Genomic DNA, 9,854 nt, shown 5'->3' on the forward strand with positions numbered 1-9,854 from the left:
AAGGTTCACCAAGGTGGGATCTGAGCCCAGCACTCTCTCTCTCCTACCTCCTTGAAGCTTCAGGCTTTGTGGGCTTCCAGAGTAGAACTCAGTTTCCCAGACTCCAAGCCTCCCCAGCTCCAAGGACACCGGGAGCTAGCGCTGGAGATAGGTGCTGTGGGGAAGAGGGTGGTACAGGATGAAATGAAAATCCAAGGAGGTGGCGACTCCGCCCCCAGGATTAGGGAGAGAAGGAAACCTTTAATCCGAAAGTCTAGTTTTGGTGGGGGCGTGGGAGGAAGGGAGCGAGCCCCCTGCGGAAGGCTGCCCCAGTCTCTGCAGCGCCCCCCCACCCCACGCCTCCTCCGGGCTGCGATCCGCCTCCTATCTCAGCTCCTCCCCGCGCGCTGGTTGGCCCGGCGCGGCAGCGGGGAGGAGCCGGCGACCCACGCACAGCAGCCGGTGGCTCGGGTTCGAGAGCTGCAGGCGAGACAGTGACAGCGGCGGCCAGCGCGCACCCGTTCCCGCCGCCTGAGCTTCGAGCGCGACTCCGAGCCCCACGCCAGCCATGGGGAAGCCGGTCAGAAAGGGCTGCGACTGCCGGCGCTTCGTCCGGAACAACTGGCTACTGCTCGCCACTGTGGTTGCGGTGGTGTTAGGTGAGCGCGCCCCGCGCCCAGGCCGCGTGCGCACCAGGGTGGGCACCAGGGTGGGCGCGCGCCAGGCAGGGTCCCGGGTGTGCGCGCACCAGGGTGGGCATGGCGCTGACGCTGGCTCACGCTGCACAAGCATCCCTGGCTACCCCTCGGCCGTGTCTTTGACCCGAGGTAGGGGCTTCTCCCAGAGCGCGCGGATGTCCGCGTGCGCAGAGCAGAGCTCCCCCGGGAACTCCTGTTTGGGGGAGCCGCGAGCTGCTTCACCCAGAAAGAGACAGGAGGCTGGGGAGGAGGAGGAAAGCCAGTCGCTTCCCTTCCCGACTGGTAGCAGACACGGCTTAATTTTTTTAAATCCGTATAACCCTCACCTCCCACCCCCCGCGCGTTTTTCTTGAGTCCCGCGGTCCCAAAGATATTGTGGATGGGCGATCTCAGCTGAGCTAGCAGCGGCCGCTTGGGTTCCGGGTGCCCAAACCAGGAGAGGCAGGCCAGGGATGCTGCCATGGCTCACCCCCGGCAGTGCCGCCCACCCTGGAAGGGTGCCTTCCCACGTCAGAGCGCGCCCAGGGGCACCTAAAACCTGCTGGATCCGTGTCTGAATTCAGGAGTGAGCAGTGAGTGCCGGTGGAAGGCATGGTGAGCAGCCAGCACCGAGAGAAGTCAGATCCCCCCACTTGCCACCTAGGTCTCCTCTTTGACATCGCCTTCTCCTCTTGCTCTCCCCATTGCTTTTCTAATGAAAATAAATTGTAAGTCATCCTGGCTTTGTTTTTAAACTAGGGTGTATTTTCGGGTGATTCACTCCTGAGGGATCACCCGACGAGGAGCGTGTGGGAATCACTGCTCCAATGTCCTTTTTAAATCCTACTTCGATTCTAAATTGACTACCAGGGTTCGTCTCTGTTTCTGAAATTGGTTGGACCCATCCTGGCTTCCTCTTGGAGATCACACAGTGGGGTCACTCAGCAGGTGAGGGCTACTGCACCTTTTCTGAGCTTGGATTTGCTGAGGTTTCCATCTTCCCCTTTGGAAATGCATGCTGGTGTTGGAAGGACTGGTGGGGGGCGTGCCTGTCCTCCTCTTAATTTCTCCCAGTGTTCTTTCCAGCTGCTTCCTCCTTATCTTAGAGAATATTTGCTGTTGCCACCTTTCCCCTCCAGGCATCTTCCCCTCAACCCCCACTCCCAGCCAAAAAAAAAAAACAGACAAAAAAAAAAAAAAAGCCTCTGAAAGTTAATGGAATCCTCAGGGTCAAACATGGTATTCCAGCACCTTCTCCCAGGGAAAGTCAGGTCCCTAGTAAATCAGTAATCCCCTGGAAGTAAGAAGTTCTTTGCTGGAGGGAAGGAGAGAGTCTTGACTGCTTAACTCGGTTTCCCCAAAGATTGCAGAATAGCTCTGGACGTTTTGTGGTGTATCCATCCCGCTCCACTACACTGAAGTAATAGACCACCATGAGGGAGTGTTTTGATTTGTATTCAGCATCCCAGCCAATACAGGAAAGGAATTTTGTTATGGTGCTATAGGATAAGTACTGGACTGCAAGGTCGGTTGAACTTCAAGGTTGGCGGTTCAAACTCACCAGCCGCTCCTCAAAAACCCTGTACGGGGCTGCTATGAGTTGGAACCAACTCAAGTGCATTTAACAACAACAAACAGAAGAAATAGTGTGACTCCACTCCACTGGACTGCAAACCACAAGCTTGTCTGTGGGAGAAAAATGAGGCATTTCTGCTTCTACACCGAAAACACTTCAAAAGCCTTGGACACCCTATATATAGGGTTAGGAACCAACTCCACTGCGCTTAACAGCAAGGGAAGAAATGGCCTGGTTTTCCCTGAGCACTTTGTTAAATCTCCTAAGGACATTCGCAGGTCCCCATGGAAATAGAGTAATTGTCCCTTTTCTGCCTCAGGGTCCTTCACAGATATTCGTTTGTTAACCAAGTGCTGCATGCACCCAAGTGTGCTCTGTACTGGTTGGTTTGAGCAGTTGTTTCTCTGGTGGTGCTATGGGTTAGGCATTGGGCTGCTAACTGTAAGGTCTAAGGTTCAAAGCTACCGGTCGCTCCATAGTTGTGTGCTTCTGTAAAGATTTATAGTCTCAGAAACCTCGTGAGTTGGAATTGACTTAGTGGCAGTAGGTTTGGGGTTTTTTGTTTTTTATTTTGGTTCTCCGAACTTTAGGTGCATTCATGTTGTATAAAGGTGCTCTTGTAGCGTGGTGGTTACGAATCTGGCTGCAAACCTTAAGGTCAGCAATTCGAAACTCCCAGCTGTTCCAAGGGAGAAAGATGAGGCTTTCTGCTCCTGTAAAGATTTACAGCCTCGGACACCCTGTACAGGGTCGCTATGTGTCGGAACCGACTCCACGGCACATAACAACAACATGTTATATAAATACATTTTCAGGGTCAGCAGACATTAAACCAAAACCAAAACCCTCTGCTGTCTAGTTAATTCTCACTGACAGTGACCCTATAGGACAAAGTAGAACCGCCCCGAAGGTTCCCAAGGCTGTCAGTCTTTAGGGAGCAGACTGCCACACCTTTCTCCATAGAGGCAGCAGATGGGTTTGAATTGTCAACCTTTCAGATAACAGCCAAGTGCTTAATTACTGTGCCACTAGAGCTCCTCCAGCAGGGGTCGTCTGCCCGTTGGTGTCAGGTGGGCACTTTGTCCTAGTACTGGGGCGGGTGAGACCCAGGAACTTGCTGTAGATACTCTTCCTGTTTGAACAATACCCTTGTCTTCAGAAAGAAGAGCGCGTGTTTTGAAGCCATGAATGTACTGGATAGCGAGCGCCCCACTGAAGTCTTCTTGGCCTTTTGCACCTTCAAACAGCAGGCAGGTCGTGTCAATCCCCACCCGACCCTGGTTTGGGGGCATCTCAGACTAAGACCACTCCTAACTTGTGCCTGAGACCTCCTCTTCTCATTTTTCCTCAGAGCGCTGGGCCCAGGAGCGACTGAAACCTCCATGTGTGTGGTCTGTGCTGGCTGGTGAACCAGCAATTCATCTGGAGTCAAATTCATTAATAATTATTCAGCCTTTATTCCAGTCGCCATTGAGTCGATCCCAACTCGTAATAACCCCATGTGTCAGAGTAGAACTGTGCTCTGTAAGGTTGTCTGGCTTTTTGGAAGCGGATAGCCAGGTGCTTCTTCAGAGGAACTTTTAGGTGGACTTGAACTACCACAGCCTGTGTTAGCATGAACCTTTTCACCACCCATGGACATCAGTGAATTAACCAGAAGTGAAGTTGCAACAGAATTAAAGCTGTGACCCTAAGCTAGCCTGTAAGTCTTCCTCGGTCATTCTGTGAAGAATTCATTTTTATAACTGCTGTAGCTCAGCAACACCTCAAAGAGGTCACACACAGTCCCTCTCCTGGATCACTCCGCATCTGGGCTTGAAACGTGTGTGTTACTTGCCCTGACACTATAGCATCGTCTGATTTCAGCCATTAAAATGTCTGTTCCCTGCTCTCTAATTCAGCAGGCCTGACTCTTTGAAATATTTTGTTACTGAAATGAGGGGCACAAAGGTTTATGTGCCAGCTTGAAGCCTTTGATTCTTTAAGACCTACCAAGTGACAAGAAAGCAACTAAAGGTCATCTGTAAACGATTTGCACTCAATCCGGAGCCTAAAGGTTGACACCTTAGACCCACCCAGGAGTGCTGCGGAAGAAAGGTCTGGCATTCTGTTTCCATAAAGGCGGTTGTTGTTGTTAGTTGTCACTGATTTCATTTCAGTCAAGAAAACCCTGGGAAGCCGTTCTGCTCTGGAATACATGGTCGCCGTGAGTCAGAATCAACTCAATAGCAACCACTTTGGTTTTCGAGTTGGTGTATTAAGTATGAGAGTTCATTGTTTACATGGACAAAACTCAAGCAACCGCAAAGTTGGTTCTGACACATGGTGACCCCACATATGTCAGTGGAGAATGTGCTGCATTGGGTTTTCCAGATGCTATAAGCTAAGCATTCATTAAATTCTTCTTCAGACATTGAATAGTTAGGCACAGTAATTGTTCATTTTTCTGCTAAACCCTACAGAACTTTGTAAGTAACATCTTGGATATTCAGATGAGAGGTCTTTACCACTAGGAACAATTTTTATGTTTGTTTTATTATTATTATTATTATTACAATTTTTGTAGGTTTTATTTTTGTTTCTCTAGTATAAGAGAATAAGCACAAAATTTGAATTCTGCCTCTGCTGGGGCTCTATCATTTAGACAAATCTCTTGTTCCATGGAATCTTCAGTTTTCCCATCTGGAAAATGGGAATCGTAGCCATTGTCTCATTTGCTGTTAGGGTTAATGAAGATAATGTGGAAAACCCCCAGTTGTGTGTCTGGCATATAATGTTGTTGTTAACTGCCATCAAGTCGTTTCTAACTCATAGCAACCCTGTAATAGGGTTTTGAAGGAGTTGGGGATTTGACTGGGGGAGTCGAATCACCAGCCTCGCAGTTCAAATCGACTTTGCAGTCTAGTGCTTACCCTGCAGTGCCACAATATAATGTTGTTGTTATGTGCCGTGGAGTCGGTTCCTACTCATAGCGACCCTGTATAGGGTTTTCAAGGCTGTAAATTTTACGGGAGTAGAAAGCCTCATCTTTCTCTCGTGGAACAGCTGGTGGTTTTGAACTGCTGCCTTGCGGATCACAGCCCAATTCGTAACCACCAATTCGTAACCACTTTGCTACCAGAGCTCCTTGCCACAATATAATAGGTGCTTGATATGTCTTATTTTTAGGTAAATCTGAAGCATCTGATTCTGAGAGATTAATATTCTCTTGTGAGGTCAGAGCCCTTGACAGAGTTTCTCTCCTGCTTGGCGTCCAACCTATAGTTGGGAGTTCAGAGTAACTCCTGTGCTTTGGTGACATGCTCGGCCCAGGCAAATATCACCTTCCAAGATGTTATCCATTAAGAGGAGATGAAAAGGCTCCATGGTTCTATTTCTGCCCCATGGCCTGATTCTCAGCTCCTTCAACAGGCAGCAATTCAGAGGGTCCAAGGGCGGACCAAGCAGAGCTGATGAGGGTCAGAGTATTGTGTTGGAGAATCCTGGTTCAAAACATCACCTTGTAATTGTCACATAGAATGTCCCGGCCATTGTAGCTCATTCTCAGACTCTACCCAGTGCTATGAGGCTGAGCACTTTTCAGACTAAGACAGATTAAGAAGAAAGGACTGGCTAGCTACATCCCAAACTCAGCCAGTGAAAGTCCTATAAATCATGGGGATGGTGCAGGACCAGGCAGAACTGGGGGGCTGACTTCGATAGCAACTAACAACAGCAAAAATGGTGGATGCTCAGCTGCTGGCCAAAAGGTTAGAGGTTCAAGTCCACCCAGAAGTGCCTCAGCAGAAAGACCTGGCAATCTGCTTCCCCCAAAATCAGCTCTTGAAACTGCAGACAATTAAATGTTGAGTTGCTAACCCAAAGGTTAGGAGTCTACCTCAGAAGGAAAGGTCTGATATTCAGCTCCTGAAAGACCAAAGACACTGGAGACCCTAGGAGCACAGGTCTACTCTGGCCCACATGGGGGCGCTGTGAGGTCCCCTCAGCCTATTTGCAACCTAACACTTGTTCTCTCCTGAGAGGGCATGCTTTATTTCAGCCTTTTGAAGAATCTGGGCTCTCAAGCTTAGCGATTATTCTAGGAAAAGACATAGATATTTCTGCAACTAAGCTGGCAAGCTTACTCATTTGGAGCAGTAAGGTAGCCAGCATGCATAGGTCCAGATTCCTTTACCTGACATCCTTCACCTGCCTAGTGATAACCTTGTCCAGCCTCAGCCTTCCTAGCATGCTCAGGGTGCACACTGGATATGGGGCAGTGCTGATTTGAGCTGTTATGGGGTAGGCCCTCTTGTTCTGTCTGTCTCTAGGTGCATCTGTGCTTTGCACACAGCAATGTGCAGTCTATATTTTGTGACAGTTGAAGCTCATTCACTCTGGCAGGTCCCCAGCCAGCAAATAAAACCAGCAAAAGCCAAAACCACTAACAAGTCCGTCTGAGTTAAACGACGCAGGGGCATAGCCTCTGGACTCTTTTTTGAGAGGTGCTTAGTTGCACAGTGAGTTAAGCATTGGACTACTAACCCAAAAGTTGGTGATACGAACCCACCAGCCACTCCATTGGGAAAAAGACGTAGCAGTTGGTGTCCATCAAGGGTTTTACAGCCTTGGGAACCCTATGTTGTTGTTGTTGTTAAGTGCCAGCGAGTCGGTTCCGACCCATAGCGACCCTGAACCAAGGTTTCCAAGGCTGTAAATCTTTACGGGAGCAGAAAGCCTCATCTTTCTCCCACGAAACAGCTGGTAGTTTCGAACTGCTGACATTGCGGTTCGCAGCCCGATTTGTAACCACTACGCTACCAGAGCTATGGAGCACATCTATTCGGTTCTATAGCATCGCTGTGGGTCAGAATCAACTCAGTGGCAGAGAGCTTAGTTGTGGAAGAAATAGGAGAAAAGTAGTCGCTAAATGTTTACTCCTGTAAACAGCCTCGGAAACCCTGTACAGGGTCGCTATGAGTTGGAACCGATTCCACGGCACATCACAACAACAAATGTAAGGTCAAGAGAGTTTGTGTTTGTGTTTTAAATAGGATAAATTTGGGTCTGATTGATCCTGAAGGGAAGCAATCACTAAAAGTTGCAAATGGGCGATAAAAAGGGCAGCATTTGCCCGGGGATAAGGCTCAGAAGGCAGAAAGGAACAGGAAAGGAGAAATGGAAACTGTCAACACAGGGAGGAAGTGACATTGTGGGCATTGTGATCAATGTGAATGGATTGTTGAATGGAAAACCAATGTGCTCTGTAAACGTCCACCCAAATCACAATAAGAAACTAAACCAAAAATGTTTTTGTAAATGTAGAAGTGAGAGAGAATGCTAAGTTAGTAGGGTAAAGCCTGGGAGAAGAGAAGACAGAATGGGGTGGAGGGGCTGGGACAGGAATGGGGGCATAGCTTGCCCCTGAGCAGGGAGGGCACTTTACACTCCTGAGACTGAAGGGGAAGAGTTGAGGGCTTCGTAGATTATTCAGAATTGAGGCTACTCTCAAAGGGCTCACATCGTGCCAAAGTTTAGAACCAGTGTGGCTCTCTACTGCCCTTGGTCTGAGAAGGACATCTCTTTACCCTGGTATCCTGCACCTCTAAGGGGTGTCTAACCTGCCTGTCTCAGGCTTATTGACTCAGCCCAACACCCCATCTCTCCCAAACAAGCAGCTGCTCTCCCTTCCTGTGCCGTGTTTGGTAAGACTTAAGATTTGTGATCACTTACGATGTTCCATGTACTGTTCCAAGAGCTTTCTAGGTTTGTACCCACTTAATCTTTCCATCATGGATTGGCCAAGTGGCAGCATCGATGGACTCAAGTGTGGCAACAGTAGTGAGTTTGGCCCAGGATCAGGCAGTGTTTCGTTCTGCTGTGCATAAGGTCGCTATGGGTTGGTACCGACTCTATGACACCTAACAACACAGGCCAAGATGGCCAAACTTCATCAACATACTTCAGACATATTGTCAGGAGGGACCAGTTGCTGGAGAAGGATATCATGTTTGGTAAGGTGGAGAGTCAGAGAAAAACAGGAAGACCCCCCAGCAAGATGGATTCGCACCGTGGCAGCATTAATGGGCTCAAGTGTGGTTGGCCGAGGATCGGGCAGTGTTTCGTTCTGCTGTGCATAAGTTGCTATGGGTCGGTACCGACTTGATGGCACCTAACAAGAACAACAAAAATAATCTTTCCATCAAGCCCATTTTCTAGAGTTGGAGGTGCAGGAAGTGGAGAAACATGCCCAAGGTCACTGATCAAGGCCACACCTGGGATTCGAACCCTGTCAGTCTGGCTCCAAAGCTCTCTCTCTTAACACAAGCTTCCCATTGCTGTACCAAAGCAGCATCTATGTGGTATTGATTATGTTCCTGGTATGGAGCTGTAGGATAACTAGCCACAAGGTTGCTGGTTCAAACCCACCAGACACTCCTTGGAAATCCTATATAGGGTTGCTGTGAGTCAGTAGTGATTTAATGGCACTTAGTAGCAACAACAACGTCGAGTTAGAATATATTCTAATATAATTAGAGTTCATCTCATTGAGGAGTCCTGGTGTGGCGCTGTGGGTTAATGCTACTGCAAAGTCATCTGAACTGCAAGGTCGGAGGGTCGAGCTCACCAGCTGCTCCTCAGAGACCCTATACAGCATCAGTATGGGCCAGAACTGACAGCACTTAGCGACAACAACAAAAGTCTCATTGAGCTAGAATACATTCACACCCACTGAAGGAGGAATTTGCATTGCTCCTTTCTGCAGTGACCTTACCTGTCACCCTGCCGGGCACACTCCATACACTGGTGGAATCACCAGAGAGCTGGAATGATGCTGCCCCTCTTTGTTAAGTGAATCAGTGAACCCAAAGCTTAGCTCAAACTTCATTTCCTTCACAGATTATATTCTGCCTGCTTCATCCCCCTCTATCTACATAATTGTTGTTGGGTGCCATCAAGTTGGTATGACTCATAGCGACCTTATGCACAACAGAACAAACACTGCCCGGTCCTGGGCCAACCTCACTATGGTTGCCACGCTTGAGCCCATTGATGCTGCCACTTTGCCAATCCATCTTGCTGGGGGTCTTCCTCTTTATCTCTGACACTCCACCTTACCAAACGTGATATTTTTCTCCAGCAACTGGTCCATCTTGACGATATGTCTGAAATATGAGAGATGAAGTCTGGCTATCCTGGCCTCCAAGGAGCACTCTGGCTGCACTTCTTCCAACACAGATCTGTTGGTTCTTTTGGCAGCCCATGGTATTTTCAATATTCTCCTCCAACACCATAACTCAAAAGCATCACTTCTTCTACGGTCTTTCTTATTCACTTTCCAGCTTTCACATGCATAGGAGGTTATTGAAAATACCATGGCTTGGGTCAGGTGCACCTTAGTCCTCAAGCTGACTTCTTTGTTATTCAACACTTTAAAAAGGTTTTGTGCAGCAGATTTGCCTAATGCAATACATCGTTTAATTTTTTTACTGCTGCTTCCATGAGTGTTGATGGTTGATAAGTTTACAAATATATTAAACGTGTAAATATCTTCTTCCTTCAAACTTTGTTTTAAACTTCCTGGTACAGTGGATTAAGCATTGGTCTACTAACCGAAAGTTTGGTGGTTCAAACCCACCAGT

At 48.4% G+C, this 9,854-nt stretch overlaps 1 protein-coding gene across 1 annotated transcript in view; it reads left to right on the forward strand.

The window, feature by feature from the left end:
* Positions 1-547: 547 nt before the first annotated feature.
* SLC1A1 (solute carrier family 1 (neuronal/epithelial high affinity glutamate transporter, system Xag), member 1) overlaps positions 548-9,854 on the forward strand; it is a 91,523-nt gene continuing 82,216 nt past the window's right edge. The window contains exon 1 of the mRNA XM_006863747.1: positions 548-638. Coding sequence (XP_006863809.1) covers positions 548-638 — 91 coding nt within the window. The remainder of the gene's footprint in view (positions 639-9,854) is intronic.

Source organism: Chrysochloris asiatica, unplaced genomic scaffold (genome assembly GCF_000296735.1).
Source record: "Chrysochloris asiatica unplaced genomic scaffold, ChrAsi1.0 scaffold00056, whole genome shotgun sequence".
Classification (NCBI taxonomy): Eukaryota; Metazoa; Chordata; class Mammalia; order Afrosoricida; family Chrysochloridae; genus Chrysochloris; species Chrysochloris asiatica.